The sequence below is a fragment of the Meleagris gallopavo genome, chromosome 2 (genome assembly GCF_905368555.1).
Source record: "Meleagris gallopavo chromosome 2, MGAL_WU_HG_1.1, whole genome shotgun sequence".
Taxonomy (NCBI): Eukaryota; Metazoa; Chordata; class Aves; order Galliformes; family Phasianidae; genus Meleagris; species Meleagris gallopavo.
The window spans coordinates 67,086,370-67,107,475 of NC_139405.1; the positions used below are offsets into that span (position 1 = coordinate 67,086,370).

Sequence of the window (21,106 nt, forward strand, 5' to 3'; positions counted from 1 at the left end):
GGGAAGGGAAGGGAAGGGAAGGGAAGGGAAGGAAGGGAAGGGAAGGGAAGGGAAGGGAAGGGAAGGGAAGGGAAGGGAAGGGAAGGGAAGGGAAGGGAAGGGAAGGGAAGGGAAGGGAAGGGAAGGGAAGGGAAGGAAGAGCCTTCTTGGGTTTTTTATTTATTTCATGCAGTCGACTTCAGCTGGGAAACATGATTTCAGTGCTCTGGCTGATCATCTCTTACATACTCATGAATATTATGAGTTCAATAATGAAGAACTAGTAGTAGTTTATTAGTGAAAAATTCTCCATTGTTTTTGCACACTCAAACAATAATCAACTTTGTTTTTTGCGAACATCAGTTTCAGAATTGGTGTCACGTCCCTCTCTTTTGTGTTTCTTCATTTAAAATAAAAGTGGCCATTAGTTACATCCATGCTCAGTAAGCTCAGTAACCTGTAGCTCACCTCAGTGTAGTAGTTTGACCAGTACATGCACACAACCAATTAGAGTACATATTGTGCCACACAAATTTGTATTTCTTTTTAGTTCTTTGCTGTGATGTCTTTATTTCTGAACCACCAGAGTCAGTATTTTGCACATTTGCTGTCTTTTTTTCACAGCAACAGTGTCTCCTCTCATCTCTATTCAGTTGCTAGAGTTACTTCAACATTTCTAATCAAATCTGGAGCCTTGCTTCTCTTTGAGTCTCTGAAACACCTCTTTCATTTTGAAAAAGCTAAGGTCACCAAAACTAGATGCACAACTTCATTTTTGCTATGAACTTCAGCATGCCGTTTGCACAAAATAAAAATGCTGTTCATTTATTTAAATTCATAACAATATGTGCATAAAGACTTTTTGCTGTTTTGTCTTCTTAAGAATATTTCACCTTATTCACTGCAGATTTCAATTAAAATAATGAATTAAGGAAATGATGAGAAATTGAGATCTATCCATTCAACGTGACTACTACTAAAAGGCTGCTTATGAACTTTTTAACTGTTCATTTGATGCATGTTATATTAAAATGATCTTTCTGAGCTTTTCCACTGACAAAAAAGTCTTGATGGTGCTAGTAAATTTAGTTAGGGCTCTGAGATAAAAACAGAAGTGAAATACTTTTCATTAATTTAATTAGCCCCGAGACTATCATGTCAATAAGGTCACTGTTCTGCAAAATTATTAGTACTTTTTTCTCCCAGCATATCAATCTTCTTATCAGAAGGACTTTGATATCAGAAAGACTCTTATTTTCTATTATTATCTGAATGTTTCACTCTGAATTTTGCTGTACTATCATACCACATCCAGACAAATTATTGATCCATCATTATGTTGTTTGAGAGTCTCTTACAGAGATGAAAAAGTAGTTGAAGTTCTATTTCAGTGGTGTTTCTCAGATAACAACAGTAAAAGTACCGATATATGGCAGAAACAAAGCTTGTGTGTCATTTAAATGTGATTTCCTGTCATCCTCATTAGTACGCTGAATTTCAACAAAAATCTCAGGCTTCTTTGTCCATTTTACAAATTATTTGCCACAGATAAGCTGTATTTCTACAAAAACAAATTGAGATCCTCAGTGAATCACTTATTTATAATTTTGGTTAAAAATCTTCCACTGAAATCAAGACTTAATGGTGCTAGGCATTATACAGTCTTCTTAAGTGAGAGTAAAAAAAAAAAGTACAAAAAGTAGCAGGAGTGAATAATTCTTGTTCACTGACCAAGGCTCTCGAAGAATTACGAGACTAAAGCGACATCCTATATTTTGCATCCAGATAGCATACCATGGAAAGGATTTATTTTTCTTAATGTAGCATTCGTAAAAGATAAATTAGATCAAGTGAAAGAAGATATGGCAAAACAATATTTTTTTAATGTAGGCCTGCTCACTTGCTTTCTTGTGGAGTCCTTTCATCCAAACTGGCACAGGAAATATGGTACGTCAGCAGTGCTGTGATATACTTTGATGGTTTGTGTATAGAACCATCACAAGATTTTAACAGAGCTGATTTTATACTGGATTGGCAGTAATATGAGGCAGGAAGTGGTAGATCCATTCATACGCTGCGTGGCACTAATGTCTTGGCTTCACATATGGAAGGAAAGAACTAAAGAAGAAAAATGGGAAAGGTCAGATCTGGAAACAATGAGGTTTCGTGGTGGCAGTAACAATAACACAATGCCATCCAGCTGCACCAGCAAGGGCGTATGACTCTGCTTGACCAGCTCACTCCTGACTGCCATGGTCAGCGCACTTGTGCTACTGTTGTGCTGTCTGTGGAGCAGTTTTGCCATCTCACAACATAAATGACAGTGCTCCCTCAGCTCTGGTTAATTAAACGCCAGAGTATCATCATGAGAGGTGTCATGGGACTACAGGCAGTAGACTGGCTACTGTCCTGCTCCTGAAATGCAGCAGAGAGCTAAAAACAGAATTGGTATTTGTAGATGGTAATGACCTCTGGTAGTTTTCTGTTGAAATCTCTCGTTTGCAGCCATTGCCATTAGTTTCTTTTGTTCTGTATATTAGAACAACAGTTGTTAGTGAGTATACTTAATCTTGATATGTTAGCAATATTACATAAACAGACAAAACCTCTCAGGAGAAGCAGCTTATTGCACTTTTGGAATTAACCAAATCTCAAAATGGATGATTCTCACCTCATGGGACCCTGTAGGGACTGGTCTCATGCCCTGCTGGGAGATCATCTGACATGGCTCCTAGCCCTTATGGAGAAGTTGGCCCTTATTGCTCGTTGGCGTTCAATTTTGTCCCTGAAATAAATATATCTTTTGTTAACATCCAAATTATTTGATATGATGAGTGGGCATGGCTTTGAGTTGCACCAGGGGAGGTTCAGGTTGGATATTAGGAGCAACTTATTCTCAGAAAGAGTAATGAGACACTGGAACAGGCTGCCCAGGGAGGTAGTGGAGCCACCGTCCTTGGAGGTGTTCAGTGAATGTGTAGATGTGGTACACAGGGACATGGTTTAGTGGGCAGCATTGGTGGTAGGTGGACGGTTGGACTAGATGATCTTGCAGGTCTTTTCTAACCCTGATGATTCGATGATTCTGTGATTCTATGATCACTTGTTAGATGGGGGATGCTGTTATGTTGTTATTTGGGGTAAATTTAGGAGGTTTTGTTTTCCAAGAAAGTCCGTGTGTTTGTTTCTTTTGAAATTAGATTTTGGCTAAACTAAAGAAAGGTAACAGTTATCTGAAGTACTCAAGCGTACATGCAATACCAAAAGTCAGCTGTATCATTGTTTTTAATTGGTGGGTGTCTTCTATGGCTTTTTTAGGATGAGAATCCAACATAACTTTTGTTTCATTAAACCAAACAATATCACTTTTTTTTTTTTTAAAGCATAAATATCATATTAATTACTTGTGTGCGCTAAGATGACAAATTAGCAATGGCTACCCGCGTTACTGTGATTTGTGCATGTCACACTTTTGGGTTCATCATACACCTATCATTGTGTAGATTTAAAAGCTAATAGGTCTTGTCAAGTTCATTGTGAAAGACCTGGAAAGGCATGAGGAAGAAGAGTTAGTATCTTTTCTAAAAAGGTAAAAGGTTTATACGTTCTGTCAGGTGCTCAAGATGGCTTTGCAATAATTTGGCAAAGTGTCCTTCTGTAACTGCGTAACAGCTGGGGCAGAAGTGTTCCCTATAAACAGGACATCTTTTCTGTACTGTTAAGGGTGACTCATTCCGGATTTGGTCTCTTCCTAGAAAGGGATTTTCTGAGTTTGAAGTAGAAATGTCAGCTGTTTGTCAGATGCGTAAGGAAAATAAATCCTGTTCAACTAATGGCTGTTATGCTCTTTAAAGGTGCATTTTTTTTACCTTTTATATTAAAAAGGAAAAAGGAAAAAAAAAAAAGCTAGGCAAATATTGTATAAGTGTATTTATCATTCATTTTTCAAATGGCATATTATTTTGCATATAACCAACAAAGACTGAAAAATGTATTCAGTGGTAGTACGAAGTGATGCACTTAAATGATTGTCTAGCCTAGATTGAGAAGAAAGAGCATGAATCTGTGTTTGGCCACAAGGACTGCGAGTGAGTGCTGAGACACCTCAAGGTACTTCAAAAATATAGGAAAAAAATCAAAAAATTGATCTACTAGCTGTAAAATAGGCTTCAAGGTGATGTTTCAGCAGTGTAATATAGTTCTTACCAAGCAAAGAGAGAACAGATTTAGAAAAGCTAGCTCAGACCACTGTAAATAATGCATTAGTCAGTCACTCAGCCACAAACCAATTTACATTTTGTATTTGGGGGTTCTTATTTTGGTAAATAATGTATGTTTCAGAAATTTAGAATAGTTCAAGATCAGTTCATACGTGGTTTGAAGATTTCAGTATATAAGAAATTAAGGTGTTCAGGACCATTCAAACAAAAAATAAATTTTTTTCTATAGTTGCTTGTTATCTTGTCACTTTATCCTAAGTTTGATCATTACGAAAAAGAAAAAGGAATTCCTGTGTTCTTCTCCCTTTGCACATAAAATTTAGTTCTATCAATATATTTAGTAAATATTCACAATCTTTCCCTCTGCAGAATGTGTTGCTCCCTGTAGGTAGAACTGTCTAAAAGGAATCTTGTTTTTCCTTAGGCTGGGAAATAAGGTAAAGATATTTCAGCACAGAAGAATTGAAGTTGTTCCTTTATACCTGAACACCTGCTGTTTTTTTGTCTTCATTGATTCTTCAGTCTCCAAAATCCAGCAGTTCCTAGCTTGCCCTTTTGTCCTTTTGCTGCCCTCAGACAAGCAGTCTTTTCCAGTAGGAGCCCAGAACAGTTGCTCTGGAAGGCAAATATGTAATTTCTGTGTTAAATTTTCTTTTTGCCTTCTAAGACAAGGAGACTAGAAAACAGTGCTCAGAACTCTGCTTTAGTCACAAAATGATGTGGTAATAGAAGTTGGAAGGGAAATCTGGGGAACATCTGGTCCCTCGTTTGCTCAAAGCAGAGCTAGTGTGAATTGATTAGCTCAGAGCCTTGTCTAACTGAGTTCTGGATACCTGCAAGAACTTGAGTTTTTACAACCTGCCTGAGAAACCTGTTGGATTGACTTTCCTCCCAGTGGAAAAGAATTTCCTTGAGTCTTATCAGCATTTCCCATGCTGCTACCTGAGCCCAATCTTCTCCTCCTTTCCACATAAACCTTTTGCACTTATCCTTGAGATGGTCAGGGCAGCAATTCCAGCCTTCTACTCTTAAGCCAAACCAAGCAATTTGTAGCTTTCCCTTGCTAACGCAGCCTGAAGTGTGGTTGATGATCTTTGCTGCAAGGGTACACTGTTTCAAGAAAAAATAGGTGCGTAGGTAACTGTGAAGGAAAAAATATAGTTCAAATATGAGAGAAATGGGACCTATCAACCTGTTCGTTGTTGATTTGAATCTAATTGAAGATTTTGTTGTTGTGTTGCTTTTTTTAGACTCATAGAGCAACCTTTCAGACAAAAAAACTTTGTGTTTCTGAGCTTCATGTGTACAGTGCAAAACCTCTAAGCCTAGTAAACATCTGGATAGATTGAGGGTGCTGAGGAAAAACAGTGTTGGTTTGTTGGGAGGGGTTATTACTTCCCTTATAAATCTTAATTGGGCTGCACTATTTTAAAACTGTTCTTAAAGCTGAATTGAAACAAGAGCCCTTCTGTGAACTTTCACATGCTTGGCACCTTTAGAAAGAAGTAAGGCTTTTATTGCCAGTGATTGGAACAAAAGCCAAAAATTTAAAATGCAGTATTCCAGCATATCTTGCAGTTGAACTGGCAAAAAAAAAAAAAGTCTAAGTAATCTGTATCTTGACTTGTATTCTGTTTTAATTACTGAATGCTGCTCTGTGTATTTTAATGATAGATGAAACTTTTCCTTCCAGTGGAAATATGTTAGCGCAAAATGAACCCATGTAAGTAGAGACCAGAAGATGTGATCCCTTTGTTTAGAATAAATTAACAAGGGAGTTTAATTGAAGTTTATAAAGTAATAAATTGAAAGAGTTTGTTTTTCTTTTCTATTAATTTGCCTAAAAATTATCTGTTCCTATCTAAATGAAATAATAGAAATAATACATCTAAACTGAATACGTGGATTTTTTAATGTACTTAATTTGTGAAGTTCATTACATGAAATCACTGAAGTTCAAAAATTGAGAGCAAGCGTGGAAGCGTAGCTCCAGTAAAACAAACAGTGCAGCTAAATACATAAATCAGTTGTTTTGTGTAAAGCAGGGCTACTGAAGCCTATGGAGTTACATCTTGAATTTCTTTAATAACTTTCTTGCTACAAGAAGCCCAATTTGTACTCGTGCTTTTTTTCCCCTTCCTTTTTAACAGCCGTGTCTGAGACAGAGGTAACATTCACTGTGATTAATCCAGGCTGGCTTGCCTCAATGTATGTATACTTACTTGAACTGGCTGGCTGGTTCTGCAAGTGGAGCACAAAACAAAGTTGTTAAGGACTGTGAAATTGTTCATGACTAAAAAACTGAGGAAGGAGCCTGTCATATAGGCAAAGATTTTTTTCACTTAGAGGTTCCTTATACTTTGCCTGCAAACACTCAATGGTAGATTGGTCTGATTTTTTTTTCCAGTTGTTTTGTCTTCAAGGCACTGTATGTGTCTACAGGTTTGCACAAGACAAGCACATAAATAGGTTGTGTCGTGTTAGTTTTTGAATTCTCCCTCATTCCAGATTTTAAGGATTTTTTAGAAGTTGATTTCTTTCCAGTTTACATCTCAGTATATAGTTACATGAGCACTTGCAGGTACTTCAAACATTTCTAGTGAGCTTTAACAAATCAGCAGAGTTAGCTTCAAGTGTGCGGGCTCTGCCATCTCTCAAAGTTATGACTCAAGGAAGCAGAGCAGAAATACCTTTCCATGCTGTTCACGTACCTCCTCACTCTCACCTGTTCCCACCTTTGCTGCAGAGCTGTGCTGTACGGCTGAGTCCTGTTCGTTAAAAGATGTGTTGAATTAACGATGCAGTGCAGTTTTGCCTCCAGGTTAGTTCTCCAAAGCACAGCACAGGAAGATTCTAACTGGAAAGGAAAATAAAATTTTTATGAACTGGGACCTGAACACTCAAGTGCTGTAATATGCTTTCAACTAATTTCATCTTTAAATACGGATAATGAATCCACTTCAGTTTGTATTAAGAAATACCGTTCATTTTAACTAAATGCAAGTATCTATAAAATGAATGACTTTTATAGTTTGGACGTGGCTTAGATATTTTTTACATGATTTAATTCTAGGTTGCTACAGTTATAGTGATGTGTTTATAAATGAATTGGGGCATTGTGCTATGTGTTGGAGGAAAACATAATTTATAGAACCCTGCGTAATTAGTTAATGTAGACACCTGTGTTCAAGAAAAGCCTTTTAAAAAAACAAACAAACAAACAAAAGCTGATACCGTGATGAAACTGAACAATGAAAGCCATGTGGGACATATTAAGGATGATGAAATGCTGTCATGGTTTAGGGATAATTGTCTGTATTATTTTGTGGGAAATTTAACCTATCATTTACCCAAGTTTTTTAGGTACCAGATCTTTCCAGCAGCTTGCTGTGAATGTCACTGGGAATTTTACTTCCTCATTGAGTGTTTCACTGAACCATTCTCAGTTTGCCTATCCTTATTGAGAGGATGGTCTGAAAGGCCAACAATATCCTGGGCTGCATCAGAAGAGGGGTTGCCAGCAGGGTGAAGGAAGTGATTATCCCCCTCAGCTCTGACCTCCTGAGGCCCCATCTGGAGTTCTGCATCCAGCCCTGGGGCACCAGGACAAGAAGGATGCAGGTTTGGAGAAGAGCCACAAAGATACACAGAGAGCTGGAGCACCTTTCCCTTCAAGAAAGGTTGAGGGAACTGGGATTTTTAAATTTGAAAAAATGAAGGCTCCAGGAAGACTTCACTGTGGCCTTCCAATACTTGAAGGGAACTTACAAGCAGGAGGAGGACTGACTTTTTACACAGTCTGATAGTGATAGGACAAGGGGGAATAGCTACAAACTAAAACAGTTACTGGGAGGAAATTCTTTATGCAGGGGGCAGTGAGGTGCTGGCACAGGCTGCCCATAGAAGCTGTAGGTGCCCCATCCCTGGAGCTGTTCAAGGCCAGGTTGAATGGAGCCTGGGCGGCTGAATTGGGGAGTGGCAGCTCTGCCCGCAGCAGGGGCCTGGAGTTGGATGATCTGTAAGGTCCCCTCCAACCTAAGCTATTTTATCTAGACTTAGTTGAGTATGATGAAGTTGAACAAACCTTGCTTTACTCACAGAATTTGCTTTTGTCCACTGTCAGAAATGTAATCATGCAGTGTATTAATAGAAATCTGTACTACAGAAGGCAAAAGCTCCATGCATGCCATCCTTAATGGGCATTTATAAAATCCAGCTTCTCAATGCAGCAAATGGGAGAGCAAGTGAGTGTGCAGCGTGCCAGTGCTGCACAGCGGCTCTCAGACAGTGGCGTGGGTAAGAAATGCTCAGGTGTTTTGAAGTCTTGTATTGCTCTGTGCCCCCTGGAGAGCTGGCAGCTCTCAGCGGGCGATGAGTGTTAAATCACCTGCAGTTTGACTGTAGTCTGGGGCCAGAATAGAGCAGCTGTACACCTGAGACCATTCAGAGAGCTGTTTCTAATTGCTATGGTGATTGCCTTTACCTCGGGAAAAGGTGGTGGAAGCACCGCCATCACAGCTAACTGTGCGTCGGCCCTGCCGGAGCAGTCTCTCCATGCCTGTGTTTCCCAACAGCTGCAAGAAGCGATCAAGGCTGGCAAAGGTGTGACTTCTGCCATCGACCTGTGCCGTTGCCATGGAAACCGCGCACTGGCAGCCCTGGAGAGTTTCCCTCCCTCGGAGGCCAGAGCCGCCCTGGCCAACATCGTCCACGCTGTGACCCGGTTCTCCTGAGGCCTTCGTGGGAGCTGCCTGATGCCCATCGGCAGGGACCCACCTGACCTCCCTCCATGATAGGCAAAATTCGGGGAAGGGGGAGAAAAAGGAAAAGAAAGACGGGGGGGGAGGGGGAGAAATAAAAAAAGGTCACGCATTCACTTGTCGTGCCAGAAGCACACTTGAGGCTGCACCGGCAGAAATAATTAATGAGGCCCGTTTCCGTGACCTCAGCAAATGGACAGGAAATAAGTGCATATTGATTGGGCATCGGCGGGGACGGCGCCAGGGCGGAGGCCGGTGGTTTTCCTGCCCAGGGAGGGCGTGCGGAGGGAGCGGGTGTCACACAAACGCCCCCGGCTGCCAGAGCCAGCGGGCACCCCATCTTCGACTGGAGGGCAGGGAATTAACAGGGGAAAGTCCTTTATCTGTCTGCACGGCCAGTGGCTCCTCGCGCTCTTTTCATGTATTGAAATGTAAAGTTGCCCTGTGTCTAATGCTTTCCCTATCTGAGAAACTTGCCGAGAAAATGTGTCAAGCATGGTAAGTAGGAGCTTTAAGATATTTAATCAAATATTAATTTGGCTCTGCTGAGGGAAGTGGCTGCCTGGTTTTTGTACTGTGCATACAGAATATGCTTCTCTGGGTCAAAGAATTGAAGGAATTGAGGGAATACCCTTCTCTAAGATCGAGCAGTTTGTTTCTGCACAACCTTACACAGAATAATTTCCTGGATTTGCGATCCTTGTATTCGTTTCAGCCAAATATATGTTAATTTGTAAGGCTAGATGTCAGCCTTGGCCAGAAAAGAACACAGAAATTCTGTGTGAAATTCTTCTGTGAGCACAGTCTTTCGCGGCTTTGAACAAAATGGAGAAAACATTGGAGAAGTTCTGAATCTCAGTGTTCTGAATTTTAAAGTCCAACTACAGAAAGCTTGAGGTGTATCAGGAGCTTGCAATGTGAGACTGTCTCTGTTTTGTTCATAGGAGATGATTTTTGTGGTTTGCATGCATGCAATCTGAGAACGTCGTTGACAAGAAGGCTGAGTTTACATAAATGATCTAGATTGAGACTCAGCTACCTTTCTTCCTTCTGTGGTGTAATTACAGCCCGATCTGGAGACAGCTAGCACAGCAAACAGATTTCATTACATCGTTCACTCAAACACTAAGTGGAGTTATTTCTGTTAAATTCTCTCCTCCCTCCTTCTCCCCCTGCACTCCTCCCCGCTCTGTCACACAGCTTATTTATCATAGACCAGCGTGTTGCATTCCACTGAGTGCAAAATACAAATACAAACTGTATCCTCTAAAAATATACTGAAAATGTATCCTGCATAATGTACGTAATATTCCATGTAATATATGTCTATATTATACTGAAATATTGCATGTATAATAAGGACTCTTGAGACAATCTTTGTACAGGAGCAGTGTCCAAAACTCAGGACTTGTTTTATTTTGGAGAACGTCTTCAGCATGAGACACTTCTTGCTTGCACTTTGTTTTCCATGCCTGCTCTGGCATTTTCTGTCTTCCCAAGCTCAGGGCACTTCTGCTCATGTTGGTGCTGCTGCTGCAGGAAGGCTGGAGGCTGCGGAAGAGCGCACAGGTGATGGCAGTCATGGGCATCTGCCTTAGAACTTCAGGGAACTTCACAGGTGCAAATGTACACTGGTTAGCTAATGGAGGCACCAGGCTTGAAACTAAATATTTAAATTCAACCCCAGTTGTATTTCAGACAGCTTTTCTGGACCTGATTTTTACATGTTACATATAGAAGAAGCCATACCTTGTCTTTATCTTACATCTACGCTAAGTGCTTCAAAATGATTAAAGGCTACAAAAAACTGGGGTCTGCTGGAGATATTCTGAGCCATCTTACCTCGGTTATATGAAGAAAAAAATCAAACATGCAAAACAACTATGTACACCTGGTTTATTTTTTCATGCAAGTACATCTTTTTTATTTGTACTTTTTAAATAATAAAGGCAAATCGACAAAAATATTGAGAATGGTTTTGTATTTTTACCAGCAGAAAGTTCTTTTTGCTCTTAAACTGTTCCTTAACAGTAATTTAAAAAGAAGTCAAAATGAGTTGTCCGTACCACTGTTATTGAGTAATTTTATATTCAATATATTTGTCTATAATTATTGAGAAATTTTTGTTGCCTTGGTTTATCCAGGTAAAACACAAGCAAAGAATTACGCCCCTCTGTTAAACTGTGGGTTAATTAGGTTCCTTATACCATATACAATTGCTGAGCAGCGGTGGAACCTTTAGACCATTCTGGTTTTATTCTCCTGGATTTCTTTCCCCACCTACTTCTATAAGGATGGTGGGGAGGGGAGGTCTGAGTTCTGGCTGTGGAAGGAGTTCATAACATTTGCTTCAGCCATCCAGGTGACAGAAGCTGTGTTGTCTTCAGCTGTCTTAGTAGTACATGTATATATATAGTGAAATTATCATCTGTAAGATTGGGGGGAAAAAAAAAAAACCTGTCTTCAGGATCATCTGTTTTTTTTGTTTGTTTGTTTTTTGTTTTAATTTTCTAATGACCAAGAGAATTATCAGAATGTACATTAATTAAAGAGCTTGAGGAGTGAGGTGATTTTGGTTTTTAGCAAAGCTGAAGATAAATGCCATTTCCTTTCCATGCCCTTGCATTTCAGAAGGGCTTTGGCACAGAAAATCGCACCTAATGTTTATGTCTGCTTTTCTTAATTGCCACCAGTGCACTGATCCAAAACACAAGTGACTCAACCAGAAGCACCTATCAGCTGCTCCTCTGAACTTCATCCCAGGATTTGTATTGCTGGACCATTCCACGGGTATGCAAAATACAGGACAAGGTCCCAATTGCTCATAAAACCAAACTGAATTCATCTGCAAAGAGCACAGCTGCAGTGATTAGAATGGCTGTCTCGTATGTGTCTAATGAAACTTCCAGCCTGGTTTTTCCAGCTTCACAATTGTGATAATGTTGTATAAGAAGGCTGTAAAATTCAACTTCTAATTGTTTGGAAAACAAGGTACATAGGAGCTTAGAAATGTTTGGCTGGAAGGGGAGAGCTAAAGGTCATGTACTCAGATCTCCTGTTCATAGTGGGATTGTTGCCAGTACCAAGCCTCGGAAACTTCTTGCAGGTTCCCCATGTAGCATGTCCCAGTGCTGCTCCACCTTCCTTGTGAAGGAGTTTTTGATGTCCTTCCTCACCACAGTTGGTGGTGATAGCTCATTACTTCTGTCACAACTAAGAAGAGTTTGGCTCCCCTGTCTTTAATTCCCTACTCTGTACTTGTAGGCTGGTAGTGTTTGGTTGCCTGTTAGTCTACTCTCAGTGGTCTAAGCAGCCTCAACTTTATCAACCCCTCCTGGTGGCCATCCTTGCAATGTCCTGAGCAGCAGGGTAGCTGTCCAGGGACCAAAGCCATTTTCATATTATGCTCGTTGGGCTGCAAGCCCAAAACAGGCCACTTCAGGAACGGCCTCTCTGGGTATGGTGGAGAGGAGAATAAAAACATACTGTGATGCACTGGATGGAACTAGCTGGGATGGAGCTGATTTTCTTCATTGCAGCCTGTATGGTGCTGTGTTCTAGATTTGTGACCACAGCAGTATCGGTAGTGGACCAATGCTTTGGCCAAAGAGAGCTTTCACAGCACCCAGGTTTCTGTGCATCTCACTCTGCCCCCACAGTGAGCAGGCTGAGGACAGGTGGACAGCTGACTGCAGCTCACCAAAGGGATAATCTGTGCCATGGAACGTTGCATTCAGCAATAAAAGCTGGGCTGTCTTCCAGGGGAGCTGCTGCTGTGGTCTGGTTAGGCATCAGTTGGCTGGGGTCATTGCTTCTGCATCACTTGTTTTTTTTGTGGGCTTTTTCCCCCTCCTATTAAATTGTCTTTATCTCAACTCACAACTTTTCTTTCTTTTGCTTTTCTGATTCTCTGCCCCAACTTGCTTGGGAAGTGGGAGGCGATGTGTGTGAATAAGCAGCTGCAGTTTGCCATACTACCCTCCACGGTGAGCCCACAACAGTCCTTTTTGGTGCCCAACTTGGGGCAGAACAGAGGTAGCAACAGATTTGGATGGAGCATGTTAGAGTGAGAGCTTCTGTTAAGCCTGTTGCTGGTCACAATGTTTATTTACTTGTTCCCACCGCTGGTTTATTTGGTTTCTTACCTACTCCATGCCAAGCTCCTTCTCTTGCTGTACATCAAATTTGAGAGCTTGTTAAAGGCTGTTCTTGCCTTTTGCGGTTTATTGTGCTCTGCAGCACCTGCTTGTGCTTTGCCTGGGAGAGCTATGATAAAAGCACTGGCCTCGAGCCTAATCTGGTATTTGGGCCCTGCGTTGCTGCTCTCCCAGTGCTTTGGGAACCATCTCGTGGAGACAACTAATAACTGCAACTTTTCCCACTTCTCTGAGAGCCAGTTTGTAAAGGAGACAAACAATGGCACCTTCTGCTTCTGCAGGGCAGGTGCTTCTTCCCTTACTCCAACAGCTCTTCAGTACCTTGAGTGTCCTGGGCTGCTCAGAATGCTTCTCAGAAATGTGATTCTGGCTTTTCCTAAGGCTAACCAACTATTTAGGAATGTCTTAGAAAGATATACCTCGTAGCACTGTGGTCATGCATGTCAAGGTGTGTGAGTGAATAAAAACAGACACCAAGAGCAGTTTCCCCATCCAGCAATATAAGATTTCACCCCCAAACCCCAAAAGATGGGGCAGAGCATTTGAGAAAACTGTGCTCTGGCTATGCCAGAGGGACACAACTCCTCAGGTTGTACAGGGGCCTGGTCTGCACCTACTGACCACTATGCAGTGCCTTCAGGGTGAGACAGGGTCTCCAAGAGACCGATAGCTAAGCCAGAGACCCAACCTCAGCTCCCTCAGTCATTGCTACAGCCAAGTAAAGAAACAATAGAAGCAGAAGTCAGCTCATTTAGCCTCTGGAGGCAGCTTCTCCAGTTGAGCATATGGGAAAGGTATCTCTTTAAGGAGGATCTTGTACGCTTCTGAGGTTAGTGGACCACTGCTGAGGAAGGTATCCAGTAACTGATGGAATTAGCCATGGTGGAGGTGGTCTGCCACAACCTGGACGTCAACCAAGCACCCAAAGATCCAGATTAAGTCCAGTGCATGTGGACCATGTGGCAGAAGTTTATGCTGAGCAAGCTGATATTATATACTAGCATCCTGGCTACAATGATCTGGATGATTTGATGGCACCAGTGATGGACAGGTCAGTTGTTCAGCTCTTGAAATCAAAAGGAACCTCTCTTCTTCCTGACGCTACGTGCCTGCATCTTGGCTCTGGAGAGACTGTCCCAACAGCTCCAGTAACTCAGAGATTGTCCTCAACCATATAGGCCAGCATCTCAGTTGCTGAGAGTCAGCTTTCCTCTGCTCAAAGGAAAGGGTTCCATGGGCGCCTCTGCATGACCAGGGGAGGACATGAGGAAGCGGGGTGATGAACCAACCTCGAACCTACAAGATCAGATACACGAACAGTGAGGAAAAATGGTAGCCAAAAAAAGTCCATCCAGTAAAATTACCATTCCAGTTGCTGATTCCTCAGGGAGAGAAGGAGAGCTGATGCCCAGTGAGGTTGTGAACATCTCGTCCCTGGAAGCGTTCAAGGCCAGGCTGGGAGGGGAGGTTTAGGTTGGATGTCAGGGGGAAGTTCTTTACAGAGAGAGTAGTGAGGTACTGGAACAGGCTGCCCAGAGGGGTTGTGGATGCCCCATCCCTGGAGGTGTTCAAAGCCAGACTAGATGGGGTCTTGGGCAGCCTGGTCTAGTATTAAATGGGGAGGTTGGTGGCCCTGCATGTGGCAGGGGGGTTGGAGATTCATGGTCCTGGAGGTCCCTCCCAACCCAGGCCATTCTGTGATTCTGTGATTCTGTGGATGGGGCTGTGAGCAACCTGGTCTAGAGGAAGGTGGCCCTGCCTATAGTAGGGTTGGAACTAGATGACCTTAAGGATCGCCAAACCACTCTATGATTCTAAATGATTCTATGGTAGTCCTGGCCCTAATGAAGGGATTTCTGGTTTAAATTTACAAGAACTCAGGTAATTAATACTCTGACCAAGACTAGAGGGGCCCTGCCTCCACTCAGGTGGATGAAAAGACAAGTGGGCAGCATGGATTCGATACCCTGATCAGCTGGCTGTGCAGCTCCTACTGTAATCCAGGATGTGCTTTGCCCTACTGGCAATAGAGTGCACACATGACTTAGCATGCAGCCGAATTGATTAAAGTTGCTAAAGGATTGAAAAGGTTTTTTTTTACTCTCATGGAAGTATTTAGAGAGCATTCTGTGGAGTGGCTGGGGAATGCTTCTTGCCCCAGGTATGCTGTTCAGGTGTACCAGCTTGTGGTGCTCTGAGGTACAACCTATTGCTGAAATCTCTCCATTGCTGCTTCTCAATCTCCCAAAGCAATTCAAAGAAAAGAAAATGCCCAATTCTGAAAGTGATCTGTTTTCACAGTCTTTGCAATAAATTATCTTTTTTTTTTTTTCCCCCTTTCAGAAACCATTCCCTAAAATGCACTAATCATTTACATAACCAGCATTCACACGTTTCTCTTCTGGGGTAAATCTGACCTGTTTTTCTAAAAATCATCATTAAGCTCATCTTTTGATAGCAAGTTGACAAATGCCATTAGAATTACCCGAGCCATAAAGCGCAACACTTGCTGTAGGTTATGAAGAGGAGGAGGGGGCGATGAGCAAATAGATGCTGGATGCCCTGTGCTTGGTGCTGCCCGCTCTGTCCCCACGTCCAGGTGCTGCCATTCGTGCATGGCCGTGCCCGTGCATCACCGGGTCCCTGTGCTGTGCCAGCTGAGGAGTGCTCTGGCTCCCCCGCGTGTAGGAGACTCACGCTCTGCAGCACTGCAAGTTGGCTTTCATTCCTCCCTGTCTGCAGAATGGTTTTTTTGCCAAGGTGCATCTCCGTGGAAAAAGAACCTTTTTTCTCCACAACAGAGACGGCGAGGTGACTCCTTACTGAATGGGAAGGCAGCAGCCTGGAGCAGGGTGCGAACCCCCTCACATGACGGGATCACTGGTCTGCCCAGGGGGGTCACATCACATGAGGACATGGCAAACAGTGACAGGTGTGCCCATGATAATTAAAACAGCATTTCCCAGATTTATCTGGTTTCTATGGAATTTATTCGTACAATTTAATTTGAGGGCTATATTCTCCTATATAGGATTACAAAGGGCAGTTGCAGTTCTGCAGCCATGTTATAAAAGTCTTGCTCAAAAATATTTTCATTTTCCCTATTTCGCTCTGTCTTCCTCCCTTTGCTCTTTCCCCCAGATATCAAGGACTGAAAATACTCTTTGCTAGTAGAATAATGATCAGTTTTGTTGCAGTTTTCTAATTGTACACAGAAGTGAGCATTTTGCTTGCACCAAAGCCAGCATCTTACAACCAGCCCCTTTTCTGCCTTTGACATTTACACCAAATTACTTGAATCAACGGTAGCGCTCATATTTTAGCAGTTATTAAATGTCAAATTACAAAAAGGAAATGTTATCTAGAAGTAATTAGTGGAATCTGAAACAACCGCCTGCAGATTAGATTACGTTATTTCTTTTTTTTTTTTCTCCACAAAAACATAAACACTGATTGCAAAAAGCCTTACTCTGCGGATGAGCGGGATGAGATGCTTGCTGTGTGAGCAGCTTCTCCAAAGCGGAGCACGATCAGGAGAGAAAGCCTTTTCCCCCCTTGGCCCATCCTGATGAAAGCTCTCCAAGTTGCACATTGTGCCGGAGCACTTCTTCATTCATCGCATGCGCCCGCTGAAAATTGTTTTCTGTTTGCAGCACTCGAGCTGTACTATTTATAACCCAGCCGAACAATGCAAACTGGAGGCAGTAAAAGGTGTGTGTTTCATATGCAAATCGCTAGCAATAATTTCCTACAATTACACTTAGTTGCTCGCATCGTTATTTTCAGCACCGACATAAAGAAAGTACAACAGAGCACTGGCAGGAGAACACTAAAGGAAAAATGCCTGCATTACTGAGACTTATTTTAATAAAACAATGGCATTGCTTTTGTCAACCTGTGGAAGCGAGCGTGTTAAAGTTTTATACCAGTTTACAACTATGACTATCCCTTTCTCTGCTCAGGAGCTGCAAATGGCTTTTAGATGTCCATGCGCTGAGATAAGGTATCTTTGCAGGAAAATAAATGGAGTTCAAATATCAAGTGTTTCTTAAAGACCTGTGCTGCTACAAATAGTCACGCTACTAGTGACTGGGAGTATTTCTTACTTAAACTTTTATGGAAAGGAATGTCTTTTGATCACATTTTCTTCTAGTAATAGCCATTAAGCACATGCGATTTCTTCCGTTCTTGGAAATGCAGGCCCCCGCACCTTCCATTTTTAAGAGGGAAAAGAAAAAAAACAGCAGGTTAAATTTTCCAATTTCCAAGGCAGATTTATTTTCTGCTTGGTAAAAAGCGTTCGCAGAATCACAGAATCACCAAGGTTGGAAAAGACCTACAAGATCATCCAGTGCAGCCATCAAATACTTTTCAAATACATGACTGTTCTCCAAGTCGCTGCAGCAGCTTGGGTTGGAGTATCTAATAGCTGCGAACCAGGGATGCGCACAAATGCACGTCCAGAAGGAAAGGTTTCTGTCCACTGAACAGCTCTCCCAAAGCAGTGGGGGAAAAGAATGAAAAGGAAAGATCTCAAGCTGCTTCTGAAGTTAAGAGGGTTCCTTCCACAAAGACTTCTGTGACCTGAATGCTGCTCCTCTCACTTAAAAAAAAAAAGAGAAGTCTTTGCTCAAAAAAAAAAAAAAAAAAAAATTACTCAGCAAATCACAGACGAGTTCTCAGGGAAACCCCGTTTTCTACATTGCTTGCCAAATTATTACTATTTTTTACATATTGCTGCAAATATTTGAATGCAGATATCTTAATGAGGTGTGAGACTGTGCAAGCGGCCTAAAGCATTATTTCTGTACGTAACGATTTCATTGCCAAGAGGTTAAAAGGGGCTTACACTTCCAAGAGTGAAATTGCTCAGACACATCAATTTTTAAACAGTTGTGGAGGCAACTGATGTATGCATCAACTCTGCAGCACACAGGGAGATTTTCAGTTGCTCACTGGGTCAGTTACTCTATTCTTGATGCTCTGTTACTGTTCTGTCCTACTTCCATCTTCCACTACAGTTTTGATATGACTTTGGATTCTCTATTTTGACATCCTCAACTAGCAATACTACTATATATATATATATATATATATATATATACTTGCCCATATTTGCAAAGTCTGGCTTCCACCAGCAGCTATCATCATACTTAAGAACAAGATGCAGTGTTGCTACAAAATTTAAAAGTATCACGTACTAATTTTGTTTCTGAGAAGAAAGCCTGCACTTACATTAGCTGGCACTCCAAGCCACTGTTTCCCAATCAGTGCAGGATGTCACAGGCAGAGCCCCCCAGCACTGCTTGCACGCATGGAAAGTTCGCAAGTAGAAAAGAAGCTCGGGTGTCTTCTGCAGTTCCTCCACCTCTAGGTTGCAGCACGGTCTGGATAGTGCCCGCAGCACGTTACTTGTTTAGCATTGCTGCCTGTGGGCTGGCACAGGCTCTAAGCAGGCACGTGCTATTTGTCTGTGGATGTCCCGTCAGTTTAGCTGGCAGTGAAAGGTTCTGAGGAGTGTGAAGTGGGTCACCATGTGACAGATGCTCTTGCCTTATTTGCCATTGAATATTTCAGGCTTGTATAAATTTTGAGTCACAGACCACCTTTTACTGTAGATTCAATTATTTAATTGGACTGATTATTTATTTATTTATTTATTTATTTATTTATTTATTTATTTATTTATTTAGGGACGTACTCATGCATCTGTCCAATTCTGGCAGGCCGGAGCAGACTCCTGACTTCACCAATGCACTTATGGGAAGCACTAGAGGGCAATCCTGGCCCTGGCAGTGTGCTGGCTTCCAGCAGCAAGCACTGGCCCCATCCTCCAGGCATTGCCCTCCAGCTGCATCTCTCAGTGCACCCGCACATTGAGCAGAGCATGCCCTGCTCCTGCAGGCAGCAGGAAGTCAGGCATCAGGCAAGAAAAGGCCCTGCTTGCCTTCCTATGAGAAAGGGACTTAGTTTCACTTAGGTCTCATGCAAAATGCATATGACTTGGAAGGAACTCACTCTGCACACTAAGGCTGTTTCTCTTCTGCTTTCTGGCTTTTGGGTCTGGCTACAGGGTGGCTTAGATTCAAGATGCATGCTGGAGAAGAGATTGACTGGTGCTACAGTGGTACATTTTACTGAACCAAACTACTATAACTAGCACTGAGAGCACTTTCAACATCACCTACCACAACATTGACCCCCCAGTGCTGCAGGATATTGCAGCAATCTGCAAGAAAGGAGCCGTGCCAGAGGTTTGGGTCCTCATTCATGCCAAACGTGCACATTCATGGCCATTCTCTTTCCATGTCACTGTACCATGCCGTGGCCTCAGCACACTGAGGTGCTCCGGCTCCTCACTCATGCCTGCTGCAGTGGTGACACCACCTGTGCCCTCACTGCCAGTCTGCCACTGCGGATTTAGGTGAGATGTTCGGAGGAAATTCTTTGCTCAGTGGTGGTGAGGTGCTGGCACAGCTGCCCAGAGAAGCTGTGGGTGCTCCATCCTTGGAGGCACTCAAGGCCACGTTGGATGGGGCCCTGGGCAGCTGAGCTGGGGGGGTGATAAGCAGCCCATGGCAGAGGGTTAGGACTCGATGGTCTTTAAGGGCCCTTCCAACCCAAGCCATTCTATGATTCTGTGAAAGACAGTCAGTGTTGGCAGCTTTGACATTTTGCTTGATATTGATGGCTGAAATCTTGTTTCAGCTTGGCAGGGTGAGTGATGGCGCACTGTTTGCACTCAGGAGTGACGGTGATTTTTTTCCTGAAGAGTGCTCGTGTTGGAGTACCAGAGCTTCCTTTCCCAGCAGAATTTTCCAGAGATTGCTGCAGTGTCACAGAGTGGCTTTTGAGCCAAAGGCATGAAGGGAAATAAATGAACATTTGAATAAATGAGTTGTTCAGCACGAGTTCAAATGGTGAAGGAACTGGGAGCTGTCTGGCCAGAAAGCCAATCTACTCTGCTCTCTGCATTGCCTGGAGACAGCTCGGCCTGCTCCCCTCTCAGCAAGTGCTGTTATGGCAGCAATATGCTGTGTTTCCTTATGCTTAGCTGAGGCCCTTCGGGTCTCCTCCTGGGCTTGGGTCCCTGGTAGCTGCAGTGCCTCGGGCCAGCGCCGCGGAGCAGAAAGGAGGCGGAGTTCAGACTGCGAGTGTGTTCTCAAGGGCCCTGAAATGGAGTTTGGGATTCCACCAGCATGCTCCTGCCTTATGGTTGCCTCTGCTCAATCCCACTAAGTAAAGGACTCAAGCGAAATCCAAGCGGGACACGGCACTACTCAGCAACTGGGCCAGGTACTAAAGCATTGTAACCTTTAGGGAAACCTTCACTTAGCTCTGTGAACAAGGCAAAGGACAAATCACGCTGGAAATTTCACCTTCCTAGTGCTAACACCCAGGAAAGTTATCAGGAAGCGCCCTTATTGCTAAAGGGTCAATGAATTGCTGCCTGTAGATTCTTGTCTCGTTAATAAATTGTATCCTCGTTAAGTGCTCCATCGGAGCAGTCTGGAAGCTGGCAGCTTTGCTGGGAAGGGCTGCTGTAAGAGCCGTCTCTTAATAAGAACAAAAAGAGCAGCCAACGTTAAGTCAGCAAAGCACTGTCTGTGAGCAGTATGCAGCCACTGTGGCGCTGCGAGGATGTCCCAAACCCTAAAGTCCAAACTCAGAGGAGCCACACAAACGGAAGACAGACATTTTAGGGAGCTGTTCCTAATGGCAGCACCTCAGATCACAAACTTTTTAAAGATTCATTCTTTGTATCACTCAGTCCTATGGAAACCGGGAGTACCCTAGAGGAGGGCTGAAGTACTCGTGGGGCAGCGGGTTATCAGAGAGGTTTCGTTCCTGGAAAGTCATTTCCCAACTGCTTGACACTGCATTTAACGCAGTAACACGAGACTCGATTCCTTCGGCTGCGGGAGAAGTGAAACAATGACGGCGCAGTGCGAGCGCCCGCCGTGTGCACGGGATCTGCGCGCGGGGAGCG

At 42.9% G+C, this 21,106-nt stretch overlaps 1 protein-coding gene across 1 annotated transcript in view; it reads left to right on the forward strand.

Annotated features, from left to right (window-relative positions):
* Nucleotides 1-10,923, forward strand: part of PDSS2 (decaprenyl diphosphate synthase subunit 2) — a 114,450-nt gene extending 103,527 nt beyond the window's left edge. The window contains exon 8 of the mRNA XM_085217562.1: nucleotides 8,774-10,923. Within this exon, the coding sequence (XP_085073688.1) occupies nucleotides 8,774-8,932 (159 nt within the window). The 3' untranslated portion in view covers nucleotides 8,933-10,923. The remainder of the gene's footprint in view (nucleotides 1-8,773) is intronic.
* Nucleotides 10,924-21,106: the final 10,183 nt, after the last annotated feature.